At 37.4% G+C, this 14,620-nt stretch overlaps 1 protein-coding gene across 1 annotated transcript; it reads right to left on the reverse strand.

The window, feature by feature from the left end:
- Positions 1-3,264: 3,264 nt before the first annotated feature.
- On the reverse strand, positions 3,265-7,335 carry pck1 (phosphoenolpyruvate carboxykinase 1 (soluble)). The gene is given in 13 exon segments (XM_032548340.1): positions 3,265-4,038; positions 4,040-4,284; positions 4,402-4,497; positions 4,597-4,728; positions 4,862-4,997; positions 4,999-5,087; positions 5,187-5,350; positions 5,421-5,619; positions 5,736-5,939; positions 6,035-6,219; positions 6,656-6,711; positions 6,713-6,941; positions 7,203-7,335. Coding segments are annotated over 12 exon segments (1,887 nt in total). The 5' UTR covers positions 6,881-6,941; positions 7,203-7,335; the 3' UTR covers positions 3,265-3,825.
- Positions 7,336-14,620: the final 7,285 nt, after the last annotated feature.

Genomic DNA, 14,620 nt, shown 5'->3' on the forward strand with positions numbered 1-14,620 from the left:
TCTTTTAGGAGGTATTAAACATACTATGAAATATAAACATGTTAAAACATACGTAATCTAATTAATCTATATAATGTCTTTCACTTGGTGATGGAACGGCTGACAAAGGAACTTCTCAGTCATTCTAATTTATGGAATCAGCCTGTATTTGCTGAATGATTACCTACAATTCAGTAATATTTTTTGTGTAGAATTATCATATAGTTGCCTTTTATTGTCTGATTTTAGCAAGTGCTAAAACATCAACAACATGAGATTCTATAACAATCAAAATGTTATTAAACATTTCCAAAACAATAAGTAACTTCTGTGTAAACCAAATGAATGCTTGTCAGTACAAACTTTGTATTTTTCAATTATGTGATTCTGATTCCACAGCTGTCCCTCAGCTGGTTGGCAAAACCTTCGTCTTGCTGACTTACATATAGCAGATGATATGATGTGTCTTTAATATAGCAAACAATAAAGACGCAAAACCTTTTTTGGGTCAGGTTGGGGCAGTTGGTTAATATTACTGGATTCTATAAAATGTGGCTTAAAACTAAGATGCTGATGTTTGGATATGTGAAATATATATTCTCTCTGCTAATAAATCTATAGTTTGGTTTCTGTCAGTTCAAGACCAATTTATCTTTATAATGGCCCATAATTTAGTTTTACTTGGTAGGGTCCATGATTTAAAATGTAACAAACTTTGGCTCTTTATGCTTTATGAAATATTTCATCCTATTTGATGATTGCTCTGAATATTGCCACGTTCTATGAACAAATTATGCAATTTGCCCTGGGAAAAATGTAGAAAAACGGGTGATTGTATGATTTATTTTTCTCAGCGTGTCAGCTTAATGTCACACACACACACACAAGGACTTGTTGCCATGGCAACCAATAGACAACAGCCCAGGGAGCTCAGAGCACAGATTCAAGTGCATCAGGAATTAACACACACACAGAAAAACCCCCACAAAAACATTTCAAACACAAAAATGACATAAAAACACCAAACAGAACATTCTGTCCAGCAGATTTATGTTTTTGAATTTCCATTTTGCGATCATTAGTGATGCCTGAACATTAGCGGTGGTTGATTAGCTAACTTAAACACCTGCACTTCCTTATTTTTGTGTATATTGAACCGAAATACTCCGAACTGCGCAGCAAGAGTACATGTTAAGGTGATGAAAGTTAAGCTAGCATAACTAACCTACTCTCCACTTTCTTTATATATATATATTTTTAATTAAAGCTTTTTGGAAAAGCTTAATGACCTGTGAAATGTGATTCTGTTCTACCTTGTTATCTTGCTATCGTAGTGTTGACAATTAATCTCAAAACTTTGCGTCCCCTTCTCAGATTCTTTGCTTGATTGTGTCATTTCCCCGACCACCGATATTCCTGACTCAATGTAAAGCAACAGCGCATGTAGCGCACAGTAAGTCACATGATGTCCAATCCACTAGATCACTGAGCGGACTTGCCATTTACGTTTTACAAAGAAATTTTAAAAAGCATTACCTGGCTGATAATGCTTTGAATACAACGTGCAGCTGCTGCCGAGTTACATAGATGCAGGCACATAAAGAAAAAAAGGTTCAGGAAATATTGGTGGTGACTGTCCCCTTCATGCCAGAGTTGGAGGGGACATGTCCACACCAGTCCTTCAGGAAGTTACACCTATGCTGTATTATGAACATCATTAGAAAATTCACACATCGTAAAAGATTAGACCAGCAGCAAATGAGCTGACAGGTGTGGACTTTTAAATTTGATGAAGTGACTGTTAAGATCACTTCTGAAAACATTTAGGTGTGTTTGTTTGCACCTGGTAAAGCAAGAAAGGATAAAACTTAAATACCATTCAGAGCTTGACAACATTTAGGTGAAGAAGGACTTTGAATAAAAATCTGAACGTTTTTTTTTGTTGCATCCATAATGAAGAAGGGGAGTTCCTTGCAATCAGGTCGGCAGCTGTTACTGAAGCACCTTACACTTGTTTGTATTCTGTTTTTAAAATCCTTCTGGAACAGATTACAGAAGCAGGAAAGAGCAGAAGTTTAATCAGCACACAGAATTTGAATGTGAGAGAAGGTCAAAAACATCTGAGTGATGATTAACTGTGGTTCCTTCATTATCTTCACCTGTTATGAAACCACAGCGACCACTGGGACAGAAACATGTGGCCTCCCACAAACAGGTGATGACGATCGGGGGTTTTGTACACCATGTTCATCTGGGATGTTTTTGCTTATGAAGAGAACTGAAAAAAACACCAGGTTTAAAAAAAGGGATGACTTTTACTTTGAAATTTAATACTTTGCATATTTTTGAATTTTAACATCCTCATTCCTCTGATCTTTTAAGCTTCTGTATGTTAATGTTTTATTGTACTTAGTTTGCTTTTTTTATTATTTTCCAGCGCCTGATCATTTTCAGAGCAGTAACTTAACTGATCTAAAACATTTAGGGCATAAATAGGATCCTGAACTCATACGATGTATCAGCGTTGTGTAAAAACATTAGACGGCTAAACCAAATTATATTTAAATGTGGTTTGTTTTTTTTGTCCCCCATTAATATTATTATTAAGTATCACTACTCTTACATAAAATTTTGGGATACTCTACCTACTGGAAATAACTTCACTAAATGAAGGACAAATATGTTTTAACCAAAAATATGTCAGATAGAGACCCGAAGTCTGTGAAAGTGAGAGTTCATGTTTGTACATATATTCTTTCTTGTGTTTTCTGTTTGCTCAGCCTATTGTGACACTTGAGGACAAGTGAATGTACAGTAAATACTATACAATGTCACTGGAAGTATTTATTCTGTTCTAAGATATATTATACAAATACTGACCTTAAGTATTGGTTTCAAAGCTTTTATACATGAAAATCCTTGATTTGGATAAGGATTTCTACTGCATAAATTAGTAATTTTATAAATGTTACATATATGTATATATATGTTTTTGTCTTGGTCTTTAAAATATCAGAATTTTGTAAATTGTTTTTTGTCTGACATTGTGAAATATTTAATCAGACATTTCAATTCATTTGAATGCGACTCCTTAGTCGTGTTGTCTTAGTTCTTGAATCATTTGTTTCAGATTATGCTAATTGCTACTTTTCAGTACATTGCAGAGTTCGTGTGTTTGTAAAATATTTTTTGATATAATTGTGCGTTATCTGTTGATGTCCTAACGATCAAAGGAGGAAAGCCATCATGGCCAAACCATTGAAAAATGAATCAGAATCACAAATATATCTTCAAATGCATTTATTGCTGTCTTCTCATTTAAGAGATCCAAATTATAATAAACAGAACAAAACATCACCAGTGTTGTATAAAAATAAATTAAGACATCAAATAACATGAACAGAAAACAGTTGTCCCTTTAAATAGGGAACAGAGCCATAAAAAGGACCACATACAATTACATGGTTATGAAACTATGACGTATAGCTCAAATAAGTTATCTTTAAATAGACATACACGGAGTAGGACAACATATTGCAATTGGTTTTAAATACACAGTCCTGCTACAACAGCATATGGATGGAAAATAAATATTTCTGGAGGAAATTAGTCATGCCGAAAAGTATCATCATTAGGTATTTCTTGCTAGGTAACAGAGAGGAAAACAACGTGGAAAAATATTAAAAGAAGGATTGCTCATAAAGGTTGTGAAATTAAAGTTTATGAAGAAATATTTTAAAATTCCAACTAGCTTTTTGAATTTCAGTACATTTATAACTGACAAAGCTGAAGACCAAAATCCATGTAGTTTCCATTTAAAATACCCAACCCATGCTTTCTTCCTCATTACATCTGCTTCACCCTCTGCTGCAACAGCTCCAGCTGATGGCCCACCTCATTGGGCAGGTCATCATTCACCTGTGTGGTGAAATACTTTCTCACTTCCTCCACTTCTTTTTGCCAGAACTCATGTTCCAAGGAGAACAGCTCACTGAAGTTCACCTTTCCCTCTAGGCCCTGGAGGTTCAGGGAGTCGTTGCAGGGCAGGTAGCCCACCAGCGGAAGGCATGGCGCCGGTATTGCCATCCACTCGCCTGAACATCCAGTCCAAAACGCGGATGTTGTCTCCAAAGCCAGGCCAGAGGAAGCCAGCTTTGGGGCTCTTTCTGAACCAGTTGACATGGAAGATCTTGGGCAGCGTGGCACCGGGGCGGTCGGCCATGCTCAGCCAGTGAGAGAGGTATTGGCCAAAGTTGTAGCCGAAGAAGGGTCGCATGGCAAAGGGGTCATGCATGATTACCTTGCCTAGGTAAAGAAAAAATGAGAGAGGCTGTGAGTAAGTGTGGCTTTACTTCACTTCTGTGGGGTTGCAGATTGCAAAATACCCAAAAGACAAAAGGAGATCTTTTTAGTGTCACTGACCTTTGTGTTCAGCTGCTGCAGTGGCCTCTGACCTCATTGCTGCGCCAACAAATACTCCATGTTGCCAGTTGAAGGCTTCATACACCAGAGGAACACCTGAAGAGAATCAGAGTTATATTTGCATCTTTGCTAATCTTCTCTTGCTTTGTGCTCCCAATTTACATCTTTACTCCTCTCGATTCAATATTTGCTCACCTTCTGGCCTCCTGCCTCCAAAGATGATGGCTTCAATGGGGACTCCTTCTGGTGATTCCCACTGTGGGTCAATAATAGGACACTGACTTGCTGGGGTGCAAAAGCGAGAGTTGGGGTGAGCGCAGGGTTCCCCTATAGAGAGAAAGATAAGACAGTTATTTTATTTTTTATCTTTACCCAGGATACACAGTTTGTGTTCTTATTAGACATCTAAGTAATTTATGAAATCTGTTTTGATCTTATTTTAATCCTGTGAGTTTCTTACCGTCTTCTGAACTCCAGGGCTTGTTCTTCCATGATGTGAGTGTGACTCCCTCAGGCAGTTCCTGCTCCATTCCCTCCCAGTAAATGCCACCATCACTGGTTTCTGCCACATTTGTGAAGATGGTGTTCTTAACAATAGGTCGCCATGGCGTTGGGGTTGGTTTTAGCTGATGTACCAGGCGCAACACCAAAAAATCCATTCTCAGGGTTGATTGCGCGCAAGTTGCCTAAGAACAGGAATAACATCTGTTAGTTTTGATAGTTGTTCATGATATTTCATGATATTTCAGTTTTGCACAGCTGATGGCCAGAGAAAGATTTCTTACCTTGGTTGTCAAACTTCATCCAGGCGATGTCGTCTCCGACACACTCAACCTTCCAGCCAGGCAGTGTTGGGCAGAGCATGGCCAGGTTGGTTTTACCACAGGCACTAGGGAAGGCTGCTGCCATGTACTTCTTCTCTCCAGCAGGATTGGTGATGCCTAGGAATCTGAACAGGAAAAACATTTAGTCTTCTTCAAAAATGAAAAAGCTGTTGGAAGTGGCTTCAATCCTTTTGCCTGTTGCTTACCAGCATATGCTCAGCAAGCCAGCCCTCTTCCTTGGCAATTCGTGAGGCAATGCGGAGAGCGAAGCACTTCTTTCCCAAGAGGGAGTTTCCGCCGTAACCGCTGCCAAATGAGATGATTTGTTTGCGTTCTGGGATGTGGGCGACGAGGGTCTGCTCAGGGTTGCAGGGCCAGTTATTTACCAGGGGTGCTGAAAGGAAAATCAGAGCATTTTTAAAATATGTGAATTATTCTGGTTTGCAGGAACATTTGGAAAATGAAAAAGTAGCATATTAATACATGTTCGGTAAACTTTTTTTGGCTTACTTTTAAGTGGTAGAGGGCAGCCGACGGAGTGCAAACAGCGGACAAACTCGCCGTTTCCCAGTGCGTTGAGCACAGTCTTCCCCATTCGGGTCATCACCCTCATGCTGGCCACCACGTAGGGGGAATCAGTCAGCTCGACGCCAATCTTAGAGAGGGGAGAACCGACGGGGCCCATGCTGAAGGGAACCACATACATGGTGCGACCTGAAGACAGAAAGATAAAAGGATTGCTTACAATTGCCTTTTCTTTCATTTACTTTCATCAACTGATTTAAAATGCACATTCATCACTGTAGTACCTTTCATGCAGCCAGGGAACCTTTGAGCCATGGCTTTGTCAAACTCCTCTGGGGACATCCAACGCCCCAATTGGCTGGTCCCACCTCCCAGTGGCGTGGGCACCGTTTCTCTCTGCTCCCTAGTCACGATTACCGTCTTGCTTTCGACTCTAGCCACATCTCTTGGGTCTGTTCTAGCCAACCAGCTGTAAAATTAGAAATATAAGGGATAAGAAAGACAAGTTCACAGCATATCTGTAAAAGTTGTAGCTTTTACAGATATTGAGCTTCTTGCAAGTCATTTTCATCTGCACCTTTTTCAGCTGCTGGTAAACACTTCTAGTTAGCTGAACTAACTGGACTTTCTGGTATGTCAGACTGCACGATATTTTCTAGGTATGTTGTCAATCAAAACAACTGCTGACGGCTGAATGATGCAAACTGTCATCAACAACAACATGATTATACAATTTACTGATTCCACTGATGCTTTGCTCCAAAAACAACTCAAGCTATAGTGATAGGTATCTCAAACTAAAACTGTTAAGCTCCTATTTCTTTGCAGCACTTTGCAACAAATTAGAAAAACCCTGCAAAGAGAAATTCTTCACATCCCTAGTTAAATGCTTCAGATCAACCTACCAGTTCTCATATTTGGTGAGCTTCTTGATCATCCCTTGTTCCTCCAGCTGAGTTAGGAATGGCTCGGTTTTCCTGATCCGAGCCATCGCAGATGTGAAGGGACTCGGGTTGGCACAGGGTCACATTGGTCTCCACAAACTCTCTGACCGCCGGGCTGAGGGCACTGAGCTCGCCCTGCAGGATCCTGAGACCGCTCTGGTTCTGTGACTGGATCTGAGGAGGCATGGTGAAGAAGTCTGAAGAAACAGCAAGTCGATAGACTGCGAGAGAAAAGATGAGAGGATGTCTGGAGTGAAGGGTGGGGAGAAAGTAGTGGAAGGTAAAATAAGAAAAAGGTTGGGAGAAAGTTTGCAAAAGGGAATGGGAAAAAGATAAAATCATGAAGAGAAAAAAGAGGTACAGAAGATAAAAGTTAGCTTTTTGCACAGAAAAAGTCACAATTGTTCGGATTCTGGTTTCAGCTCTGATACGTCCAGTAACATCTCATTTTATGTCTCTCTCATCCTTCCATGCATACAAGAGCTGCAAAACAGAGTTTTGAAGTTACCTTCAACAATTTGTTGGGAGCAAGGAGTTGTTAGCTTGGCCTCATCAGCTGAAGCTTCTCGGTGATGGCTGTTCTCGGCTGAGTTTAGGACTCTTGGTCCGCTGTGTCTGCTCTGGAGAAGGTTTGCTCCTTTTATACCCTGGGATTTCCCTCCGAGAGGGAGGGGATGTGCCAGGAGGTGTGTGCATAACCTCGTCGTCCTGAAATGAGTGTTGCATGCCACTGAATAATTATTAACTAGCCACAGGACGTCATGTCATCTTCACAGAACCGGTTCTCCCTGGTGTCAGATAAATGATGATAAAGTGTTCAAATCTCAGACTGAAGAGACGTCAGCTTTTTGCTAATTAAGGCAATTATAATCTGTGATGTCTTTAATTAATTGAGAGATGGGCTTGTTTGAATGGTACATATATTGGCAACTTAGTATTAGGTGAAAAGCAAAATTTCTTTTTTATATCTAAAATTCCTTAAGAAAATGTTTTCTGTGTGATTCAAACACATTCAACACAAACGCATTTGTATAATTATGAATTATGAATGAATAATTATGTGAATTATTCATTCTGTAGAAGTCAGTTTAACCTGACTAAGATATTTAACATTCAATAACTTCCTTCATACTTGCTGCAACAAAAGATTTTGAACTTTGGCACTGTAAGTGATGCAAGTTCAGGGTTCACTGTCGTGAGTCTGCAGTGTGACGTTAAGAACATTTTTGCTGGCCTCTTTTGTATTGGCTGACATCTGTGGGCTTGTTGAGTTTAAGGTCCAGTCGGGTTGGTGTGCGCATGCATGTGCTGCACAGAGAACTGTAGATAAAGAGGCTTATAGTCGTTTTTAACAGAGGAGATGTTTGCATTTGATTAACGTCATCTTTAAGTTTGACATGTTTTGACATGCTGTAAAAGTTCCAGCAAAGATACAGTACAGGGGAATGAAGACTACAGAAACCTGACTTCTTGCTAGATCAGGGTTTGGGTCAAATGCTGCCAACAGTGAGCTGGTAAAGCTTTTATTGATGTCCAGCCGTTTTTTTCTTCTAATCTTTCAAAAATGTGTCGCCTTTACTGATGGCAACTACTAATCTAAAAATGTTGTCCAAGATTTCTGGCTGCTGTATTCATTTCAGAAAGCCTTCATAGTTTTTGGTGGTGTTATCCTGAGAGAAACTCATAGTTTAACATGCAAACTGGCCTGTGGAATCTGAGAACAAGCTCTTGGATTACCAAAATGGCTCTAAATACTGCCTTACTTTGCCATGAGCTTTTTGTGATGTCTACAGCTAGGAAGTATATCAACTTAAACTTGCAAACAGTGAATCTGGTATTGGAATAAGAGACTTCCAAGTTGTTTGGAAATGGCCTCTTGACCTTTCTTGTGTGGGCTAAAACAGTTGCTTCTCTTGAGATTTTTGTTTTTCCTTTTAACCTTAACACTAAGACACCTGAAGACTGAAAGCAAAAACTAACTAAATCTCCACTTTCAAGTAGACACTTAACTTTGCTGATGAATTATGGAATACATTTGCCATTTTCTTCAGGATTAACTTTAAAATACAGTTAAGTTATTGCCAAAAATCTACAGTGGCAGAAACAATATTCAGTATAACTTCACAAGTTTCTAAAACTGATAACTGGGCAAAAAAGATGATTTAATGGAAAAAGAAAATGTGTCATAGAGGAACTTATGATTGCACAAAACATTCTTTGAAGCTGTTTTATGAACAGCACTAACAACAACAATAACTTCCTGGCAGATTATAAAACCAGGACATTCTGCACATTTCAATCTTACCTTTTCATTTTTATGCTTAGCACTACTCCATAACTCCATATACTTGATGCTAATTAAAGTCTACTGCATTTAAAGTTTTTATACATGATGGTAGCCAATTTTGAGCTGGCAATGACTTAAATTGTTACATTTTTTCCCCAGTGTGACAGACCTATCAGGCATATTAATTAATTTAACATCCACTTTAGTTTATCTCACAAAGTGGATGAATTAAAGAAAGGAAACTTTCCGATTCCTCCCAGCTAATGTCTTGAGACTTGAATTTCTCATGTATCTGGAACAAACGCACAGCGTACTATAGACATCAATTCACCAAAGTGACAGAACATTTGGCCTGAACTTTAGATCAGTTCATGTTTTTGCTATTTTTTAAAAATAGAACCCTCATTATCTTTGTATGACTGGCTTGATTTACGTCGGTAATTAAGGTGTTTACTCTCTGACTGAAATTAGTTGATACTCTGAATAAATGCAGCGTTATGTAAAGCTTTGTTTAACTCAACCCTTCTGGTTATTCAGGTTTGCAGTCTCTTGTTTTCTCACAGCAGGCTTAGCTGATTCATTCTGACAAGGATCATAATTCTCTGTTTGTTTAGGATTATATTTATTTAAACATTAATTTTTTCCCCCTAATCTGTGATCAAATTGCAATGGACCTCTAACGCAATAGATTTCCCAGCTTAAAGCCCCAGAAATAAAGAAATTTGAAGGAATTTGCAGCTTTAATATACATTTCTCTCTGAAGTTATCGGAAAGTCATTGGTTTAGTCCAACCAACTTGAATCAACTTGCCTTGAATCAACACAAGCTAAGCTATTTTACTATTGCTCTGCTCAAGCATTGTAAATACCCTAAACAAATGTATTACACCTGATGGTTATAAGTTCTTTAAGTTTTATATCCTAAACTGTGGAACAAAGTGAGTGATGAAAACAATGCAGTGCATGTAGAGTGATCAATTTCCCAAGAGGAACTGGTTCCAACCAGGTTGCTGGGTGTGTGTGTGTGCGAGTTGACTGGTGCTTCCATGAGGAGCTTGGTTTATTTAGAGCAAAAGACATCAATACAGCATTGCTGACTGAACAGCTTTCTCAGCAAAAGATAATGTTATTTCGTTAGATACGTGCCTGTGTGTGAGCAAAAAGAAAAACAAATGATGAAATGGATGTTATCTTTCAATGTATAATTGCAGCAGTGTTGATTTAGGGTTGTTTTTTTTTGTCGGCGATTTATTTTTAAGTAGAATGAGAGAAAAAATTTGATAAAGTTTAACAAAAACAACAAGTTCTCCAGTCATTCATTCAATGATATGTTCGTCCACACACAAAATAAAAATCGGTTGTTAAAATAAAAATACATTTTTTTAATGTATTTTTTCCTGCAACATAAATTTGAAATCATATTGCATTGCAGTTCTAAAGAACTACGTTGAATCTACGCTCCCAGACTGCAGGTTAGTCACATAAATATAGAGAAAGAAAGTAATTTTTCCCTGAATTTAAGTATTCTTCAAAATCTATAGATAATCTTATGTAGCAGTTGTTTGATTAAGGGAAACAGTTTTCCCAGCTTCATCAGTGAAAGGAGGAGGTCAGCCAAGAGGAAGGTTTGTTTTTAGTTCAGACGATCAAAAGAATTATTTTTTATTAAAAACAAACACATCCTTACTGTTGGATTAAAATAGCCTATTGTGTGGACACTTCGGCACACTAATGTGTGGCACAAATGTCATGAGACAGACAAACTTTTCATAAAACATCAAAGTAAGTTTTTAATGGGGTCATAATTCAGTCTGCATTATTTTAGCCTTAGCCTGGGTTTCTCTTCTCTCTGTCCTTCCTGTTGAATGAGGACCATTAGTGCTAAAAAAAACCCTTTTTAAAACATATTTGTTTTTTATTCGCTTCTTAAGGGGGACTATTAAGTACAATCAGTTTATGATGATATTCCTGAATAATTTTACTTTGTATATTCCTTCCCAGCTGCCATTTCATGTTTCACACAAAGAAGCTCTGCAAACTGCTAATAGTATTAGCTATATTTACTTCTAGATCTCATATAAAAATTTGTTTCAAAAATAAAGAAAAAGTACTTGTTTGGTGACAGGACTTTTCAAGTATTTTCCACCCATAACTGGTTTGTGCTTGTTGCCTTCACAGCATCGGTTCCTTTGATTCGATCATGAGACGCATTTCACTATTGCTTTCACTTTCATAGATAAAAGGATAACCACTTCACCTTTTCTCCCCCTAGTACTAGTGGTGGAAAAACAGTTTTTCCTGTTTCAACCAGTGAAACACCAGGCCTTTCTTGACATCTTCATCAGATGCATCCTGTCTGCAGACTCCTTGTTTCCTTCACACAGAGTCTAATTCCCAAATCCCATTTCAGCCCTTTTCCCTTTGTATTCACCAAAGAAGCAGGCTTTCAAAGTCTTCACCAGTTTCTACTCACTTTCTGTATTGTGATGTTACCGTTTCAGTTCAACCTCTTTCCATTTTGTACCTATATACTTCAACTACTTCTAATAACTTTTTAAGCTATATATATATATATATATATATATATATAGAGAGAGAGAGAGAGAGAGAGAGAGAGAGAGAGAGAGAGAGAGAGAGGAGAGAGAGAGAGAGAGAGATATTTGCGTTTTTCATAAGAAGTATTTGTTTGGGGGCTTTCGATTTAGAGTATGTAACATTTCTAAAAAGTTTTATTTACATATTTGATAAATAAAATATATGACAAAGATTGATCTACTACAAGCTACTATTGCAGTCTGAAGAAATGCACCCAACCAAAACAACCAATCAAGGCCAGGAGGAGGGTCTTAGTGCTTTCAATCAACCTCATGTACCCACTGCTAAATGTGCTAATGGTGGAGAAACAATTTACTGGCACAGGAAAACCGTTTATCCGCTGTTATCTGTGGCTATTCTAACTAGCCTTAGCATTCACTAAAGTCTCTGCTAGCTGCAGAGCAATGAGGGACGAAGAATGAGCAGCGCTACATGAGATTGTGATTGACGGCACTAACTTTTTTTTTTTTTTTCCCAACAAATAAGTGAAAAAATATTTCTTACAAAAGTTACGTACTGCAGCTTTAATGATAAAACTACAAAATCAGAAACATGGTGTTGGGCTGGACCAGGTCCTCCATGCTCCATGTTTTCTGTCACATTCTTGTCTTCCTGCTCTGCTTAAATATTACTTTAATACTTCTGAAGTTCTTTAGTTAAATCACAAGGACTCCACTGGTTTTTAAAATAAAATAGCTGACTTGGTCTTCCCATTAGGTAGTGATGCTGTGCGGCCAAGTACTGATACAGCCAGGTCCCAGCACTGGTGCTGTTCCCAGTGGTTTAGGACCCAGTCATTGTTATATCATCATACAATTTGATGTGCTCTACTATAAGATGAGATTGAGACTCTACAGGTTTTAAGTGCATTACAAGTGTTTGTCACATTATGATGTTTGGAGAACATTTGGTGCTTTTCATGTGCGTTACCAGAGTGACGGCAGCAAAAGAGGAAAACAGACAAAAGTGTAGCAGCCGTCAGTCTGAACTGCTGTGTGTGAATCGCTGACACAAACAGCAGCTGGTGAAGAGGAGGGTAAAGTACCAAGAGCGGTGACGTAAATCTGCACATCTGATAACATAGAGAGACCCACTTTTATTAGGACATACATGTTTGTGAATTTATTTTGTAATTTGGACAATTTTGACATTATATACTGTAGTAGTCATTTACAGACTACTATTAACAGACTACTATTAGACAAAAAAAATTAAAATCTTGTTTGCAGAATTTAGTAAAAACTGTATTCTGCAGATGTTTTCCAGGTGTTCTGTAACTTTATTTTAGATTTCAGTTCAGCGTCGTCTTTTAGAATAAGTCCTGTAAAATCCTTATCTTTATTGCCATCACAAACAAAATGGCATTTTCACAAAACAACACAAAATCCAGTAGGCATAAATGACAAAGACTATTAAACTTAAGTTTTACCAGGAAAAAAAACTAATTAGAAAGACTAATTCATTTATAGTTCATTTTAACTTAGGGCTCCGATCATGGGAAAAATTCCTCCAGTTTGATGGAGCAGCAAACTGGAATCAACTGCAGAAAGACTTAAATAAGGCACAGGAGGTATTTCTTGTAAATATTATGACTAATATAAAGTAGTATTTTACTCCTACTTTTACTTCTGTGGATGTGCTTGTTTATTTTTCTTCCTTTTTTCCCCCATATTTGTATTTCAATTGGGTTTAGATATCTGTGGTTTTCTGATTTGTAATTGTCAGGTGTACTGCTGCCGTTCTTGGTCAGGTTTCTCTGGAAAAAGAAAGTTAGCTGGCTAAATAAAGGTTGCAAACAATTAGATACAGTGAAATGAATAATGTTAACTGTTAGCCACTAGTGACCTAAGGAGATTTATTGATTATTCACTGAAAGGTTGACAGTGACATCCAGTGGAGAAAATGAGCTATTGCACAACTTCAGAAACACCAGAATGTTTTTTGATAGTTAATATCTTTATGGAATGAGGCATAAATGTTTGTGGCTGAAATGAAGAAAAGTGGTTTTTTTTGTAGAGAACAGTCGTACAAAAGACCATTTGGCACATATGAAGAAAACAAGGGCTGAAGAGAATTACTCATGTTATTGATTTGATAAAACTGAAGTGGTAAAACTTGAATCTGCAGAGTCCCAGATGATGCGGACATATTTATTTTGTGAGATCCCAATAAAATAAACACAAAATTGCACCAGGATATAGAAATGTAATACAATTAACAAATTGTGTTATATTTTATAAAATATACATATTATATTTGCATATATATTACAACATATAATATGTATATATTATAACAAATATAATATAATTCTTCCTTCAGTCCAAATTGAATTTGCTGGAGTTGAAGACACAAAATGTTAAAACCTTTCTTCAGAAAAGGTAGACCAAATAAATGGGGAGAGCGACAAAAAATTCCAGATCTCAGTCCAGACAATTATTCATATGAATAACTCATAAAAGAGTGCATGGAAAGGATCCCACCTGGAGAACTGATCTGTCAGATGTTTTATGGCAATACTGGAATCTGATTGACAAAGAATATTGCTTTTTATGGATGGACAGATATCAAGCTTCCTGAAAACACAGAGGAGCTGCAACAGGGTCCTGATTGGGGCATCTTATTGGCTCAATATTCTTTCTTGCTATTAAAAGCTATAATAACTATGTGAGCTTGATTTAAATAAAATAAGTTACTTTAATTTTAACAAAACCAAGATATCCAGCTGTCATATCAGTGACTGAATAGTCATCAATATTCAAGATTCTATATTTTTTATTTTTATATTTTTTGCCTATAATTTAAAAACATTAACTTTGATTTAACAAGATACTTCTGAAAATCATAAAGTTTACATGCTAATGCGAAAGGGTTTCCCTGCTAAACTGGTTTAATCCTGCATAATGATATTGCCTGATTCTGTAGTTGATCAGAAATTAGACAGAAAAAACTTGGGCATGCAAAGTCAGTCTTTGAATAGAAATGTATATTTAGGAAGAAATGAAACGCCTTGGAAGATCATATTTTATTAACTGAACAAATCAT

Source organism: Xiphophorus hellerii, chromosome 20 (assembly GCF_003331165.1).
Source record: "Xiphophorus hellerii strain 12219 chromosome 20, Xiphophorus_hellerii-4.1, whole genome shotgun sequence".
Lineage (NCBI taxonomy): Eukaryota > Metazoa > Chordata > Actinopteri > Cyprinodontiformes > Poeciliidae > Xiphophorus > Xiphophorus hellerii.